Source organism: Dromaius novaehollandiae, chromosome 5, assembly GCF_036370855.1.
Source record: "Dromaius novaehollandiae isolate bDroNov1 chromosome 5, bDroNov1.hap1, whole genome shotgun sequence".
Taxonomy (NCBI): domain Eukaryota; kingdom Metazoa; phylum Chordata; class Aves; order Casuariiformes; family Dromaiidae; genus Dromaius; species Dromaius novaehollandiae.
In genome coordinates, this window is record NC_088102.1 from 38,518,451 (window position 1) to 38,537,215 (window position 18,765).

The 18,765-nt window shown below is 40.2% G+C and overlaps 1 protein-coding gene across 15 annotated transcripts in view; it reads left to right on the plus strand.

Moving 5' to 3' along the window:
* The window catches only part of RAD51B (RAD51 paralog B), a 411,492-nt gene that overhangs the window by 221,180 nt on the left and 171,547 nt on the right, over window positions 1-18,765 (plus strand). For 13 of the 15 annotated variants that reach the window (XR_010389391.1, XR_010389390.1, XM_026095719.2 and 10 more), the window contains one exon: window positions 7,176-7,268. The exons of the other annotated variants lie outside the window; for them this stretch is intronic. Coding sequence is in view for 11 of the 13 variants with exons in the window: in XM_026095719.2 (XP_025951504.1) it covers window positions 7,176-7,268 (93 nt within the window). In the remaining 2 variants the exon portion in view is untranslated. The remainder of the gene's footprint in view (window positions 1-7,175; window positions 7,269-18,765) is intronic. 15 annotated transcript variants of the gene reach the window in all.

Below are 18,765 nucleotides of genomic sequence, written 5' to 3' on the forward strand. Positions count from 1 at the left end.
TGAAAAAGCAGTAGCTTCATTACGTGATACTGCCACAGCAGGCCTCTCGTTATCTTCACAGTTAATCTGCTTGTGAACTTGAAGCATATACCTCTGTAATGGAAAGAAAGAAAAAAAAAGGAATTGGAATTTATTGTACTTTTTAAAGCCTTTGGTTACCTGGGTTGCTGAGCTCAGCTAATAGGGATTTTAGATTACTATGGCTATACAATACTTCTTCCAATGCAAAGATCCAGCAAATCTTTTGCAGGCTAAGCACAGACTACTTTTGCAGAGTTCATCAGCATGTTGGCAAGTCCTGTCTGTATGTTTGCGAAACATAGCGAACACATGACAAGATTCAATATCACCTATAAAATAAGAAATAGTATTAAAAAAGATTCCAGTAATGATGAGTTTTAGCTTCAGCAAATAAACAACTCATTTGTTGCCTCACACCCTGGTTGGACTCTCAGAAATTTCTTACCTTGCCTCCATTAAGTGAGATTGTAAATGGATCTCCTCTTGGTCTGGCAGATACTGACCTCTTCCTTGATCTTGTTTGAATGATACAGAGTCACTGGTAGAACAGCGTTTTATAGCTATGAACTTGTTTAAAAGAGCAATTCTCTGGGTTGGGTAATTAAATCATCATTTTAAGTGTTCTGTGGCTTATTAAAAATGTGTAAGAAGATGATTAATAAAATCAGGGTGTAAATGAATCTCAGGCAGCCTCCAGCTGCAACATTTTACTCACAGGAGCTTTGGGACAAAATATAGGTTTCTTCTGAGTGCTGGAGTGCTCATGCTTTATGGCACGTATGGAGGGCTGTGTTTTAGATTTGTTGGCGTTCTCCAGTGTCCAGTTTGAAACCTCTACTATAAGAGTGAACTCTGTATCGTGAGAGTGAGAGGTGCTTCTGGGAACTAGCAAGCCAGAGCATAAAGAATTGAGGAAAGATTAATTGTATTTTGTTTTCAGATTCCCTTGACTGCTTTATTACGTGATAGGTGAAGTAGGCTTGTGGAAAGGTTTTTAATTATTTTTACCAGAAGAATAAGCATTCCTTCCGACAAGACAGGTTATTGTTCACTTTGTTAGGTGAAGCGAAGAAGTAGTTTTGAAACTGGAGGCTCTTCTGTGAGAACGCTTATCTTTTTGTAGCGGTGTCTAGGGACTAAATACTAAGGTTTCCAGTTGATCTCTGCAGCCCAGTTAAAGCACAAAAAGATATGTCTCCAGGATTCAGAACCCAAAGAAACTATAAAGAAGGACTATAAAAGCTTTTATAGAGGATTTTACGGGATATGATCAACACAGTTTAATAAAAAATGATCAGAAATGAATCAAAAACTATTGTAGTTCATGGAGAACAGGTACAGTACATAAACAGGTATTTCTGCTTTTCTTTATGAAGTTTCAAGGAGTCATTAGCTGTTGTGCTTTTCAGTTGGCATATTAGCATATTTTCCCCAGAAAGAAACCATAAAAGTTGCTTAGGACAGTCTCATCTGTGAGACCTTTGGACTTTTCTTTGAGCAGTTGAGAAGTTAGAAGATGTGATGACTTGTGGATCAGTGCTAAGTTCATTTTTGCAATATTGTTGTTCTATCGCAGTCCAATTTTCAAATATTTAAAACATGCTGTTGCAGTGGTTGTTTTAATGGTGCTTTCAAGTCCATCCTGTGGCTTCCTCACATGACCCAGAGTACAGCGTGCTCACCACTTCAGGCTGTCCTGTCACCTTCTCATGATACTTTGTTAGCTCCAACCTGTTTGCAGTCCCCTTCTGTCGCGGCGTTCAGCTCTCCTGCTGCAGGCGTCAGGCAGAGATTCTCCACCCCATTCCACTTCCTGCCACTGACCCTATTTCATTCTTGGCTTCCCTCTTTGATTGTAACATTTTCCACGCACTTTCTCTCTCTTCCCCTCCCTTGCCCCTGGCGTATCTTCTTCCTTTAATCCTTCCAAAAATAAAGCGACTGGATGTTTGTGCAAAATACACATTTCTAAGTAGTTACTGGCTATGAAATGTACCATTGAGAGCAGTGAGATGTTTACAGCACAAGGATAAATGAAATCTGAACACTTTGAAAGCTGGACTCCAAAGGGGAAAAGCTGAACCTGTTGGTGAGATGGGCTGGGATATACTTAGGACAGCAACTTGATTGCAGAGCAGCTACTTACATTCTTTTTTCCTCTTTATGCGTTGGGCTGGCATCTATAGACAAATAAAATCTTCTAGTTAGGGTGTTTTCCATCTAATCCATCCAGCAATCCCCTTTACTCAGGACATGTTTGTTCTAAGCAGGGTGCATGATTCATCACCCCTGAGAGATGAGGTGAGGTTTGGTGCTGATCTCAGACAATTCATCTTCTCCCTTCCCCTGTCCCCCTGACTGCACGAAGCAGTTTTGTACTGTGGAATTACATCACTGATAAAATCTTTTCAGGGGAACATCCACCATGTTGCTGAAAGTAATAGAGAAGTTTTGCGGTTGGATAATGGTTAAGCACAGCCCAGTCAATTTATCAAAAGCTATTTAGTGTGGGGCATCAGGCACAGTAGATGCTGGGAAGTGTTGGGATAGCACCTCACTGAAGCTAGCACAAAGTAGGTGTAGTCTTGGCTGGTGCGTGGATGGGAGACCTTCAAAAGAAATGTCAAGGTACTACTACAAATGTCTGAAAATTCAGAGCTACATTTTACTTCCTCTGAAGCAGCTGTTCCTTTACCTCTGAGAACTAGCTACGTAAGAATCTCAGTTGTCCTATTTTGAAGGAAACCTAGCTCTTTACCTTGCTGAGAGAGTGCGATGTAGGTTTATACCAGAAGAATGAACACAAGCAACAGATTTCACCATTGTACTGGAGCTGGTGGGACTTATGTGTCCCACGTGTGTATTTGATACGACATGAATCAACCAAATGAGGCATATAAAAAGAGTGAACGGTCAAGTCACTAACATTGCTTATAATCTGTTGTCCAGCACTGTCCAGTATGAAAGGGAAACAGTTATAGTTGAGTTGATAAATATTTATTTCAATGATATTTATTGAATGGTTTGCTTAAATGGAGAACGTGTGTATCCCTGAGCAACACTCAATCTTCCGAGCCAATGCTGAAATTGTGCGTGTCCTCCATAATGAGCGACTGCTGCCAGATGTGCCAGTTTTAGCGTGAAAGTGAAATTGAGATACCAGACCCTTCAGGATCATTTTAGAACTCAGGATATCAAAAGAAAAGAAACATGTTAATTCTACTAATCGGGCAAAACTCCAACATGAGTAATTACTGAGGCAGTGTGACATGTTTTCCAAAAAACCCAAAAGGCACATAGGATTTATTTGTCTTAGAATTCATTGCAAACTTGGTTTATCTAAGGGCTCACTACAGTGTACTTAGAGCAGCTTCTGGTTTTATGGCTTTATTTGGTTGTGATTCTGTTTGGATGAAACTCAGTATTTTTCAGCTGGACTTTGGTTTAAGTTTTTCACAGTGGTTTTGCATCTGTAACTTTGAAAGGTAAATCTAGAAACAGCAGCAAAGTAGCACAAATGGCTGTATAGTAGTGACCCACTTAAAAAAAAAAAGCTTCTGACTGTTTCAACAAATGGCTAATAATCACACTGTATTGCTGTGTCTTGCTATAACCACGGTTTTGCTGATTTTTAGGACAGGTACTCTGTAACAGGTGACCCTTCGGACAGAGTGCTTTGGGTTGTTCTTTGTACATATATTATGTTTTTTACTACTAGGTACAATATCAGTTGTTTTATATAGTATGGTTCACTTCCCATCCCAAGCTGCTAAATAATACAACTGTAGAACTGCTAAGCAAGTGGTGCATTCCAGCCTAAAGGTACAGTAATCAAAGTGAATTGTGTGCTATGTAGAGTATAAAAGGACTTTTATGCGTGAACTGTTAAGGCAGATGATTTCAGTTTTGTATTATGTTCATCACTCCTGTTTTACAAATAAACTAAAATAAACTTACAATACTTATCTGCTTATGGTTGAGATTAAGGACAGAGCTATAAAACAGTGATCTGAAGAAAATACTGTATTCCATAAAAAGTAAAGTATTAACGCATTAACTCAGTTACAAAGATTCATAGTGTTAGTTGAGAGTTGTTAGAAAATAATTACTAGGATTTGAGAACACTGATTTGAATACCAGTGCTATGTTGTGGAAGAAAACAAGATTAAATTCTTAACATTGATGTGTCTTCTTTACGCATATAGTGTTGAGGCAGTCACCAAATTTCGGATGGGAAGGAACTAGATTCTTTCATTTTGAAGTCAATATCCACATTAATGTAAATATTAATACTAGTTATTGGATGTCTTTTGACTTCGATATGCTGCTAGGATTCTCCCCAAAAGTGCTCATTTTTACAAGAGAATGAATAAGTTTATGTGTATATTTGATTGTAGAAATCTATGCTGTAAATGAACTCATATTTCTCCTTGCTCCTGAAGGTGGTGAGCTCAAAGTTATGGACAATGAAACAACATGCCCGAGCTCACTGAGGTTCTGCTAGAATGGCTCTGGCTATTCTTTTCCCTTCCTGTTCACCTGGATTTCTTCTCACTGAGGGAAAAACAGAACAGCCATCAATTTAATGGCTAGAATAATGGAAATTAAGCTCTTTTGCAGCCAGGACATACTTAGTCTCAAACATTATATTCCAAAATGATTATTATGCTACTTATATTTTGCTTTGCATATGATAACACATCTGTAGTCTAACAAAGTCTGTCAGTGTTCCTTATTTACTTCTCCCTCACTGTTTGGACTGAGAGAATATCACACAGGTATGTGAACCAAACTCAGCACTACTGCTGTATATTGCCAGTTGAAAGACTATGGTGGTTGTATATTGAACTAATGGCAATGTCCTAGTATAAGGCTGCATCAGCCTTTACATGAGGATGTATGAGATGCAGATGAGTATTGCTCATGGCCTTGATAATTGTCTCCATTTTGTAAACAAGAATCTAACAGTGAGTGTGCACTGAGTGAACTGTAAACTTTAAGCAAAATATCTTGTATCGTTGTAGGTTAACTACACAGTGATGCCTTTGGAGACCACAGTAAAACAATTAAATGTATTGCTATCATTCAAAAACTATTTCTGTAACATTTGCAATCTCATCAAAGTTGCAACAGTTCTTAGTTAAATAAGTAGCTACATCTAAAGAGAGAAAGCTAGAGAAGCCAGTGTAAAAGGAGTTATGGCAATTTTTCAGGAACACGCTATACTTAACTGTGGATGTTAATCGACAAACAGCCATAGTGCCTCTAGCTCTAATCTTGTGAATCGTATCTTGTGAATTAAATAGGTTTGGGCTGAAACCATCATGATAAACTTTTGTTGGATGCAGAATAGTGCTGGTGATTCAGTAAGAATCTTATTTCCCACTAGGTTACTATTGAGGCAGTAGCTGGGAATGACATAAAGAGGCACTGTATTTGTTGAAATGCTGTCTTTCACATGAAGCAGAAATCTGTTATTTCCACCATTTGAACTCATTGAAAGTCCTGTGGCACTACTCACAAGAGAACAGGGTATAATATACGTCCTGACTAAGTTCAAGTTGGTGTCATTCTCTTAATTCCTCCTTTAGCTTTCATTTTTCATAATATTTTTCTGCCTTTTCTCTTCTAAGCTAACACACACTGTTTGGCATCATCCCTTTTATCCCCAAACATGTTTAGAGTTGATTGGTCAGTGGAGTGATTTTTGTCAGTAAAGGTCTTTGTCATCCCTACAGACAAAGACTAAAAGTGTGTCACATAAGGGATCTTCACTGCACATTATGCTGACGTGCTAATTTTAACAGAAATGTGAGTGCATTCCAAAGTTTGCTCATATCACGAGTAGACTATATGCTTACTGGCATGCTGTCATTCTCAGTCTTTTATAGGCATTTGGCAAAATTGCCAAGAAATTTCTTTCTGGTTTTATTTTTGAGTTCTGATTCACACTGGCTGAATCTTTACTAGGATGTGTGCACAGACAGTATATTCTGCTGTATGTTTCCTTACATCAGCAAAGCCCTCAAATGGTCCGTAGTTGAAGAGCATGTTGCTGCTACTAAGGGCACCGAGCACTTAGACTTGCTTCTTGCTGTCTGAATGCAGCTGACGTGGCTATGCTGCGGCGTAGCACAAGTAGTCAATGCGGTAGCTGCTCCACAACCTGGGGAGTAACAGGACTTAGTCGGTTTGGACGGTGTTGAGATGTATCCTTCATTCAGATCCTAATCATACAAGCACCGCCTTTATTTTAGCATAGATCAAGTAATTTATTTTTCCTTTCTTTGGCAGTGCTTCCCTTTAAAATTAGGATTGTATTAACTTTGCCTGGCTGGATAGTAGGAAAAGTTTCAGATGGGATAAAGTTTGTTCGTATCCCTACAGAACTTGGGCAGCTCTTCTTCGGCATTGTTGTCTTTCCCACTATATCCTTTGAATGACAGTTACTGTGTTTGAGCCATAACTGTGGGTATATTGCAGGTACAAAATATGTCCACGTTCAGGGTCAGGTACCATGGAAATATTATTAGGTGCCGGTTCTTTTAAGGTACTTCAGAGATGAGTTGTGTCTGTTTATAAGCTGGGCTGACAATCTGTCAGAGATGCAATACTTCTGTTGTCTACCTTCTGTGAGACTTCTCACAGTCTTGTAAATTTGTCTTGTAAATTGCCTCTCCTGTCTTGAAAATCCTTTGGTTATGGTTTTAGAGGTCTTTGTGCACTGTGCCAACCAATGATGATCAGATTTCAGAGTAGGGAGACTGGTCGGATGACATGGAAGAGAGTTCTGTGGTAGTTTCCCAAACTAAAAGTTACGGCACGGTTCCAGGTGAGAATGAGAATTTCATTGAGACAGCGGGAGGGAGGCTGAGGGAAAAGGAAAGTGTAATAAAGAGGAGGCTGATCAGCTTTCCAGTAAAGGATTAAGCCTGTGGCTCTTTGTAATAGGAGTGGCTGGTAAATTATATTTTTGTTGTGCAATAATTCCTGAGTTTTCAGAAGTTCTTTCTAACTGGAATGGAAAGACAAAAATTTTAGCTTACTAAAATTATTAAATTTAGTTTATTGAGAGTTGCAACATATTGTTTGAAAACATATGAACTTGGATGTCCTTGTCTTGTCTTACATGTCCTAAACTGTTACCTTGGAAGTCCTGGATTCCTCACTCCAAAGCCATCCTTTGGTCAGGCTGCCAAAGAATAGGTTGGAAAGCAGCAGGATTCTGCTGGAAATCTGCTTGGCAGGTATGAACGTGGCCTGTGCTCTGTCAGAAGATTTACTGGCATGTATGTATTTTCAGAAAACATTTAGTCTTTAACAGATTGCTTATCAGATGTATTTTTTTGACTGGCTCTGGTTGGGAAATATATCAGCAATAGCCAGTACTGGAGTGAAGAGCGTCCAAGTTACTCATTTGGTTCAGTGAGTATGATTACAGGTTAGCTGTGGCTGCAGGATGTTGATATGTTTCAGTTCACCAGAAATGGCTAGAAACTACTGATATAAAACTGTTTGAAAAATGGGACGCAAATCTGCCACCAAACGTGTCCTTGCAAATCCTATTGCCTGCTGTAACAGCTGGGCACATGTACATATCAGCGGCTGAAAATTAGAAGTTGTATTACAAGTTTATAATGCGCAGGATAGTTTTAATCCAAATATCCCACTTAAAAAGTGAAAGTACAAGAGTGTGGTTTTATTTTCTGGCTTTTGGGGCATGAAGCTGTCACTCTAACAATAAATTGTGTTTAACTGAGTTGTGAGGGTGAACTTCTTAAGTTCTTAACAAATTCTGCTACGCGTTTCCATTGTCGCTTGATTTTTTTTTGGCTGTGCAGCTTTGGAAGTGCATGGTGAAATAGTTACAGAGCCTCATTTTTGTGCTGGCCATGTATTATGAGCTTTATTTTGTCTTTATTATGCCAGTGAAGCACTGGCAATACCATGCATGTTGAGGAACATGCTCTATAAATGGCAGGACTTCTGCCATTCTGACTTGGAGTTGGAAAATTCAAAACAATTGCTACAGCTTTGGGCTTCTGTGACTCTCCTCTTCAAGCTCTTTTTTAACAGGAGAGGCCTCTAGTGAAATGTAGGAGATTCTGAGCATTGCAGACCATCCAATTCTTTATAAGCTGAAAGTCTAAATCCTCACCAAAACATCACATGCAGCTTGTCACATCATTTGTCACATCCGCCAGTGCCAGGAACTGACCTAAGCACAGAAATTCAATTCCATCACAGCTCCTGAATGTGTCTCAGGTCAGAAGTAACAAAATCCTTGGCAGGATGAGCAGAAGGAAACCTGCATCAGAACTGTCTGCCTAACATCTGGACTTGTGTATAAGAAGTACTTAGTGTCTCAGCAGAGCCAATTATCTGGCACACGAGAGTGCAGAAATTCACACACCTGATCATCACTCTCCATCTGGCCGTGCCTCCCAAATTTAAAAAAAAAGGGGGTGGGGGGAGAAAGGAAAAGAAGAAAAAGTTCAGTATTCACTGGGAAGGGGATAAATAGGGATATACAGTTGTTTCCCATGGTGAAACTCTGGACAGTACATCAGGAGGACTGCTAAAGTAGAAGAAGCGTGTGTTTTTCTTCTGTGACTGTTAATTAAACCATACGACCAGTCAGTCGAATCCACTAATCTTTATCTCCCCAGTCATCCTAAACACCCTAGATTCATGGTATTCTCAGTTTTGGAGTAAACTAGTTCATAGCAAGCTGTTATTTTCCTTCTTGTTTCCTTTTTAATTTTTCCCATGTCTACAGCTTGCTGTTTTACTTGCAAATATTACTATTTTGTGCTTGAAAGGCAGAGGACATGCTATTTATTTAAGTACCTATCAAACCCAGTAACATTTTAAACTGATATTAAGCTTATCTGGAGTATAGGTGTTTTTTTATTTCATTCTGTGATAAGACACCAAAGCCACAGATTTCTTTAAGGATTAATACTAGATTAAGTATCTAAGGTTTCCAGGCACATGAAGATAAGAAGGTGAGTGGAAACAGCCAGCCTGGATTTACCAAGGGCAAATCATGCCTGACCAGGCCTCTATGATGAGATAACTGGCCTGGTGGATGAGGGGAGAGCAGTTAATGTGGTTTATCTTCAGTTTAGCACGTCTTTTGGCGTGGGCTCCCATAGCATCCTTATAGCGAAATTGGGAAGAAGTAGACTGGATGGGTGGACTAAAGGTAGTGGAAAAGTAGCTGGCCCACTGAGCTCAAAGAGCAGCCGTCAGTTATTCAGATTCCAGTTGGCGGCTGGTGGCCTTCCTCCGTGGTCACTGTCGGGGCCAGTCCTGTTTAACATTTTCGTTAATGACGTGAATGAAGGGACAGAGCGCACCCTCGGGAAGATCATGGATGCCACCGCATCGGTGGAGCGGTCAAGGTGCTGGAGGGCAGGGCGACTGATCAGAGGGAGGAAGGGACTGAATTTGTGAAGGGACTCCAGAAATTTGCCAAAGACGAATGGCAGGTCTTGCACCCGGCAGGGAGGAACCGCAGGCAGCGGCACAGGCTGGCACTCACCACCTGTGGAGCAGCTTTGCAGAAAGGGTGGGCAGCAAGGTGAGCACGAGGTCAGCAACGCACGCTTGCAGTGATGAAAACTAACCACATGCTGGTCTGCATTAGTAAGAGTGTAGCCAGCAGTTTGAGGGAAGCAGTTATTTCACTTTATTTGGCACTTGTGAGACTGCATCTGGAGAACTGTGTCCAGTTTGGGCTCCTCATTACAAGATACTGGCAAAATGGAGCAAGTCCAGCTGAGGGCCACTAAGATGGTTGGGGGCTGGAGCACATGGCATATGAGGAGAGGCTGGGAGAGCCATGCTTTTTTCAGCCTGGAGAAGACTGAGGGATCTAACAGTTGTCTTGAGTTGCTTAAAGGGTGGCTATAGAAAAGAAACCAGACTTCTCTTGGAGATACACAATGAAAAGACAAGAGACAATGGACATGCGTCGGAATATGAAAATTTTGGTTAAATGAAAGGAAAAAAATTATTCACAATGAGATTTATCAAGTATCGGAACCAACTGCTCAGAGTGACTGGAGTATGCATCCTTGGAGATACTCAAAACTTGCCTGGACAGGTCCTGAGCAACCTGATCCAACTTTGAAGTGGGATGTAACTTTGAAGTTGGGCTTCTTTGAGAGGGAGGTTGGACCTGGTGACCTCCGGAGGTCCCTTCCAACCTGATTTATTTTAGGATTCTGTGATTGCTGTGTCCTGTCTTACCTTCCTTGCTCCAGCAGACAGAGCAGCAGAACCTGGGAAGCTGAGGCAGCACTAGGGTTGAATCTGACTCTCCCTTTTCCACCACTTCTCTTCCTGGGAAAGACTCATTTAGGCATTTTGTACAGTACTGTTAACATGCAAACAGAAATGCAGACTCAGATGGTTGAATTTACTGTAGACCCAAAATTGAGTCATCTTTTGTGAATAACAGCTGCTCATATGCTGAACGAATTGGAGAAATGATCCTTAAGATTTGTAGATGCTGCTTGTCTTTCTGGAGATAGCGAGTGACAGGAGAGAACTTAGTAACGTGGCTCCGTGAGATGTCTTCTGCTTTCAGTGTTCAGAAATCGTGTAGAAATGACAATTCTAAGGGCTTTGGCAGCTGATCTGAGAGTTGCAGGAGGTTTAAAAATTGATAACTTGGTTATTTTTACAGTTTATTATCTGTCTTCTCCAATACAAGAATACATAAAACAAATTCTGCGGGTGTCTAGCATGGAAAATGAGACACAAATATAATGGAATGCTCTGCCTAGAGTTATCTGTTGCGGTATCTGTCTGAATTCTCTGTGTATGCTGAAGCATACAGAAAAAATTTACGGGATTTACGGGAATTCATTGCAGATAAGGAGAGTTTGTGCACAGTTATTGCGCTGCAGCTAGACAGATTCAAAATGCATAGCAAGCTCAGATAACTAGCTGTAGTTTGTCAGATGAAAATAGATGCAGCGTTCGTGTCAAGCATTTTAAATTGAAATAGCAGAACAAGTTTAACGAATCTAGTACCTAAAGCTGCTACAGCTACATCAATATTGTCAGCCCTAAATATTAGGCCTTCCACATCAGGCCCAGAAAATTGAGATTTGAAACATACATATATTTGGGAGGTCTTTTTATTTGCCTCTGGACTCCTAAACTTCTGGGGTGCAATGAGAACTGTGTTTCCAAGTCACTCTCAAACTTGTCATGACAGAGAAATGCCTATGCTGGGTGCAGAACAGGGGAGAACGCTGAATAGGAAACCACGGATTTTTTCAGAATCACTTGACTCCAGAAATTGAAGTTTAGAAAACCCCACCAAATATCACAAGATTTGCAGTTGAGTAAGGAGAGCATGTAGTATTTTGATCTGTATTTGTACTGCCTGGATATTTTCTAGCATACTCTCTGGAGATTGCCCAGGACTGCAGAGCAGATCTGAGAGGTGGACCCTGCCTGCTTCCTTCTCCATCTGCCCCCACTGTGCAGATTCCAGTTCAACACTCTCGATGTTGCTGTGGGATCGTCACTGACTTAAAAATACTTCCTTTTATCTCTTATGAAGTAACACTGCTGTGGCAGCATCATGCAAAGAAACAGGATCAAACCTAGTTTTCTGAGGAAAGAGTGTAACTTACTTGGTAATGACCCCCTTTCTCTGCACCACTGGCATTTTGATCCGTTTGCCATGGAAGTGAAAACATAACCAGTTAAACAAGCAAGAGCTAATGAAGCCCTAGACAGAAGGTCTAACTTTGTGAGGCTGCCCAACTGCTCTCTCTGGTATTGAAAAATGATTTATCGATGTTAGCACAGCTTTCTGCCAGGCCAATTCACCCTGCTATGAAGCCAACTTGAGTTCACCTGTGAAGCAATGCTCTGTTCATTATAGAACATCCCTCATTTACAGTAATCATGTAATTGCACACAAGTGCCTTTTGCCCAAGTGTTCATGAGACAAACTGTCTGAAGCATTTACAGTCTAAAGAAATTCCAAAAAGTAAGTTTCTGTGTGGGCTTCAGAGAAAACAGGGCAGTTTGAAAGGCTAACATATTGCTCTGAAGCTTTTATGTTTGTTTAAAGTCATCCATTGATACATTTACGTTGTATGTGCAAACTGGAATATTATATAAGCCTTTCTGGGTTCCGGAAAGAACAAGATCCAAAAGGATCTTTTCTCTCCTGTAATACTAGTGAAAATATATTAACCCTTACTTGGTTTTTTTTTCTTCAGAAGAATTCAGTATAGTTCAAAAGTTTAGAAAGTGTATTCACAAGTACAATATATTGCTAGCAGGAATTTCATTGAAATCCACTGTACAAGTTCCTTTGAAGATGTCGACTTTCCTTTTAAGATTATCCTGGCTGTGAAATTCTTTTCAGAACAAAATATGAAAAAGGAATCTTCATACATAATTGCAAGAAACTTTTATTCTGACTCTTCAGTGACATTTTCAGTTTCAGGTTTTAGAGTTGAGTATGTTGACATCTATGCATCAAAATTATTTTTAGAAACTTAGGATTTGCAAGTCAAGTAAAACTGGCACAAATCTTGTCTCAGGCTCTCATGCTATTGCACTCACTGAAGCATCTACGCATGCTTGTCACTGTTTCCTCTCTAGTCTTTCTGCTTCTCACTATGGTACTAGGGTTTCAGAGGCCTCTTGGAATTTATGGTAAGAGGAACAAGTTTTCCTCTATTGAAAAGAAAGCTAAAAACCTTCCCTCTGTCGGTCTGTTCCACTTTCTGTGAAATATCCAATTCTGCTTTCAGTGAAAATGTCTGTGTGTGCGTTGATATCCAGCATCATGTTGTATTATGCACTGATGAGATGCTATACCTTGCAGTCAGCGTTGTTTTAGGGCTGGACAGAGGCAGTTGTCTTTGAAAATTAATTAAACTGAGTTTCCTGAAATGCTTAAGTTTCTTTCTCTCAGTCCTGGCGTTGTGGGAGGTACCAAGAAATTGCTGCATGTTCTAGTAGTGTTTTGTTTGAGCACAGTCGCACAGTAGCATCAGTTTCCCAGAGGTGTAGACTTGGGTCTGTCTCCCAGAGATCTTGTATACCGTATAACATTTCTATGTAGCTCATAGTAGAAGGTTTCTTTTACATTACTGAAAAAAAAAAGTGTAGTTATTTATATTGCATAGCTATGGAGATCACGTTTGTACTGCTTTTCTGTAGTATGATTAGATGTTAGCTCTGAGAGCTTACGGGTATTGTCATGCTGGCTAAGTACTTGAAGGAATGCCATTATGTTGTTGGAAATGACATTGGTCATGCAGTAGGGGACAGTCTCCTGTCACAGTCTGTAACAAGCTGGTGCCCCAGTGCTCAAGTGCTGCAAAAATGCAGGCTTCTCCAGTGAGATGCAAGCCAAGCTCCCAACTGCTGTCTCAGAGCGCTTTGAATAAGGGCAGAGGCATTAAGCCTCACCACCTATCCAGCTGCAGCTTGGGCAGGCATATTCTGCCTCCCAATGTAGCTTAGTAGTTGTAGTAGTTAATTTCCTGGTCTCAGATCCTCAACAGTGGCTCTGTTTCATCGGTCAGAAGAATTACTTGTAGTCATATGTTTTTAAAGTGTATCTGATCAGGTTCAATCTTCTAGAGGAAGAAAAAAAATTGAAGGCATTCGGTGTTCCCCTAGCTGCTGTAGACCAAAGCAGAACACTTTTAAAAATCGCACTCAGACTGCGTATATCTACACTGGCGGGTGGATTTTTGATTTGTTTGTTCGTTTGTTTTTAACAGATATAGTGATTTCTGTGAGCAGAGAAAATGTGCAAATCACCTTCATATTTAAATTTCTAAGATTTCCCACAGATCAGCAGACACTATAAAAAACAAAACAAAAAAAGCCCACACAAGTTTATCATCTAGGCTATTACAGCTGTCCTAAGTTAATTCTCATGCTATCTTCTATTCAAGAATTTTTAGTAGCTATACTGTATAACAAAAAAGTTATGCTCTTTTCTGAAATTTATCATCTTGTTGAAATGACAGAGGGCTCCTGTGTGGCATAAGAGATCAGTTATATATTATATGTAACTTTTTGTTTTCGTCTCCTACTGTTCTTGCAGGGAATCAAAAATGTTTTAGACAACAGATGTGGAACAGTTAGAAATATTTGGAATGTGTGGGAATATCCTGGGGAACCACCTGTCCTGATGTGTGAAAGAGAGAATCAGTTTGTAACACTGTGCGTTACACTGACAGTGACAGAGAACAGAAGGACACATGCAAAAAAATAAAAGTAAAGCAGAATGAAAACTACTGGACAATTATACAAGGTTTACATTACTCGAGGAAACGCAGGGAAGAAAGGCAAATCAACAAGTTAAATGCTCATTAATGCTTACCCAATAGTCCACTTCTGAGATTCCCTTAAGAAGCATAGCCTGAAGCAGTTTTTCATTCTCAGGAAGCTCACGATTAAGAAGGAAAGAAATGGATTTCATCTGATTTAGCCTAAACAAGGCATTTCATTTATTGTTTGACTACTACTAATAGTCAGATCATATCTATTTAGTTACAAATTAACCATCACAATTAATAATCACTATATTGACTATCCTTTTTGGCAACAACAACAACAAAACCAATTTACATGTTGTAGAAAATCAAGATTTTAATAATGATTTGGATTCCCATAAAGCCTGAGGATTTCAAGGCAATTTGTTGCTGGTGTCTGTTTTTCTCCATGTTTACTCTTTATCAACTAAGTCTCACAGATGCTGTTTCACAGATGAGGGAACAAAGGCGCAGATAGGATCAGTATGTAGCATTTGCATTCCTTCATTCTGAGTTCTGGCATGTGAGGACCCACAATTCTTTATTATCTTTTTCCTTCAGTGATTTTTAAAAAGAAGGATATTAAAATTGGGATGATAGCTACTTCCCTGCTTCAGGGAAGAACTGTGAAGATGTTGGTTAATATTTATCCCGGTGGCCCTCTCTTTTCCTCACTCTAACTGTTGCATGAAACAAGCACTGCTCTGGTCCAGGTTAAAATGCAATAGAAGAACTGCTCAGTGTTTTTGCCCATAGGCAAGTGTAGGCTGGGAAACACTGTCTCATACTCTGCTGTAAAAGATGAAGATGGTATAAGAATTTGAAGGCAACTCAGATTTGCCATTCTCATTTTAGACTTTGGAAATAGTGAAGTCTGGTTAAAATTGGTGGCTTAGGTCTCTCTAAATTTTGGGTATGGATGTGAAGCTGACCTTCAAAACTCAAATCTGTATCTGATATTTCAAATCTGCATCTGATATTACATGCACAGAATCAGTGAATAAAACAACTGTTGGTGTATTCTCTCGATTAAGAATGATAGAAGAAGTCAGGACATGCATTAGCTGTGTTTCCCACAGCGAGTACAATTCTCCCTGCCCTCATATATAATGGCTCGCTGCTGCATATTATGCAAACAAATTACACATACTGTGGGAGCCACAACTTTAATTTTCTCAACGTTTTTGCATGCAAAAATCTAGAATTAATTATTATTACTTTTTTTAACATTTGAAGTTCCTCTTAGCTGGAGGGAGGTCTTTGTGATTAAAGGAAACAGGTTTCATTGAGCTAGACAAGTTCTGATCTGTCCTCTTTTTCACCTCCCCGCAGGGGAAAGACCAACAGCTTGAGGGTGACCCCTTCAAGAAGTTGCGCTGAAAAGGAAGATGAGAAAGGCTGGACAGGCTCTTTCTAATGCTCTGCACTGGAGCCAGGAAATGGCAGCTGTTTCTAGCCTTTCTGAGTTTTTTTTTTTTTTTTCCCCCTTTCCTGGTGGCTGAGATCTGGGCTTGCTGCCATATCTGTTTGTCTGTCTGTCTCATGTTGTTTTTCTCAGAGAGCTTCAGAGGCCAGTTGCCCATAGTCAGTTGCTGGGAACAGAGGTTGTTCCTTGTATCGTCTTAACTCTCCATGCCAGAGTGTTCATGCTTGAATAGGAAACAGCAAGATCTGTCAAAATAGCCCTTTTCTTTAGAGCTTTGAGGCTGCATTCTCCACGGCCATCTGTTCCCTTTCACCCTTTTGGACAATGTTGCTATTTGAAACCAACCACTCTTTGCTCTCTCCCCTTCCCCTTGCCTTTCCTCCCCCCACTTTCTATCTGGGAAAACTGGGGGGGGGGGGGGGGGGAGTTGTTTCTGGCCCTGACTGGCCTCTAGGGGATTCAACCATTTTGTAGTCCAAGGATTAAAAGTGATATTTTGCAATTTTTTATTTTTCACTGACTTTAAGAAAAGGTAATACATCTCAGGAGAGGAGAGTTACTGCAGTCAGAAGATCATTTTGGATGTGTGCATTATTCTCCATAGAGCAGTTATGTGTCCTGTTGGTGGCTGATGCAGACTATAGCGAAAACTTGGCACATCTTGTAATATTTTGCATTATAGCAGGAACAGAAGGAACCTCTGTAGTTAAGGATGTATAAATGTTTCCATTCTAACCCTCTGTGTTCAGTCAGAGAAGCTTATCAGGATGAAATTTTCCAGTCTTGGTTGTTGTCCAAAGTTGAATTTATTTAGTTAGTTAGAGATAAAGTGAGTCATTCCTTTTTGAGAATGAGATGAGGAAAAAAGAACATACCACCTCAGTTCCAGGATGGGGGAACTGTGACATAGAGATTGATCGACTTGTACAGAATCTCCTGGAAAGTCTGTGGCAGAGTCAGACAGTGAAGCCAGACCCCTTTAATCTTTGTTCATTTTAACATCTTCCATATTATATGCTCTGTGTATGTGTATATATATGAACATACACATACATGCAATTTCAGCTTTGTAAATGAGTCAGTTCTGAACAGTGAGCCACTGTGGTCTGTGCATGTATTAAAATATTTTGTCATTTATCTTATATTGAGAGGAAAGGCATTTTATATATGGGTAAATCTGCTGTGCAATTAAAAAAAAATTGTGAAAATGCAGGGTTAGCACATGTCCTGAAGGTACTTGAAGCACTTGGCAGTATCTGCTAGGTACATGTGTCAGATGTCCCCTGGGCCAGCCCAGCAGGCAGTTCTGCAGAGAAGCAAAGCGGATGGGCTGCTGTTGCAGCAGCCTTTGCCTTGCTCTACAGGCCACCCTACACTGAGTAGATGCAGCAGACGAGCTATATTGGCAAATACAGGCTTGTAGTTAAATACTCACAAGTTAAGGAGTGCCACAGTTAACACTGATGTTACTGTTTGTGAGCAATAATTGAAGTCCCTCATTCTGCATTTGTTTGATAGAGCTAAAGTCACACAGGCCATTTTACATGTAATGTTTCCTAACTTTTATGTTCCTAATCAGGCATCCAAAACATTCTTTCAGTTTAGTTTTTGTGATGGGTAGTATTAAGAGTTTTGCCAAATCTGAACTCCAGATGTGAACAACTGTAATTTGCAAACAGTCATTTCTAGCCCCAAAATGTTTGGCTGACCTCTGTTTCCATGTCACAGGCTGAAAGAGAATTGTTTCATCCTGGAATTTATTTTTGAAAACTTTGGCTCGTGATCCAGACATTACAGTTCTATGATTGTTGTTTTTATTTACACCTAGAGGGAATTGCTTTAACTGTTAGCTATGTGAACAGCGTGAAGAACACTGAAGGCTAAATTTTCAAAGAAATGACTAAGGTCATAATGCAAATTAAAGCAGTTTTTGTAGTTTGCACACAAAAAAATCTCAACTTGTAAGTACAATTTAAGACTGCCTGTTAAACATAGCCCTATTTGCCAGTTCCACCCCCCGATTCTTAGTAATTGAGTTTTTCAAACCTCTGTATCAAAAAATAGTCACGCACTGGGATTTGACAATATTTTGAAAGAGGACCAGTACTGAAATACTCTTGTAGTTAGGAATAAAAAGGATAGATAACTCAATTCACCAGTTCAAATCCAGGAAACTAGACTGTGATCCAAAATTGTTATTTGTTAATGATTTTTAGGCTACGCTGAATACATTGAGGAAAAGTTCGCTGCAGCATAGGCTGAAAGGCAGTGCTAGTGCTAGTGTTGACGGAGCTAACGCAAGCGCTGGCAGTGATCTGGCTGTAGCAGCACAAAGCTCTCTGTGGCTCCTTAGAAGGATATATTTGCTCAGGCAGAGCTTCGTGCTCATATAAAACTAACTTACATACATCTACAGTCCTTTCCCATCTGCCATGTAGACATACCATCAGCCTCCTCCCCAGGAGACGGACAGCCATGTCAGAAACACCCTCAGTATGTTAGCGCTAATTGGTCCTTTTATTGGCCACTTTGATGGAGAACTTAATGTGCGATAGAAACTTGACTCTCTCCTTTCCACTCCTTTCACCCTTCCCTGCCCTGACTCTCAAATGTAATTTAAGGTTCATTTGCAGACTGGCTCCTACCTTGCCTGAACTACTGCTGCTTTTGTCTGCGCTGTGTCACTTCTGCGGTAAGAGAGCTAAGCTGCCGAGACACTGTTTCTTTACCATAATGTTTCATGAAAAATTACAGAATATGGGAATATAGTCTGTCTAAGACCACAGCATCCAAACAGGACCATGGAGCAGTGAGCTGCGCTCTGAAACTCGCTGCAGTTTCAAAATTACGCCTCCCTCTCCTCCCCCGAGATTTATTAGTTTTTGTTCTGCATTTCTGGGATGATCGTCATTTAGCCTTCCAGGCTGCAGGCTGCTGTGTTTTCTGTCCTTGTCAGGGAGGAGTGTAACAGCTGGCTCATTTGGTTCTGGCCTCGAAAGTTCG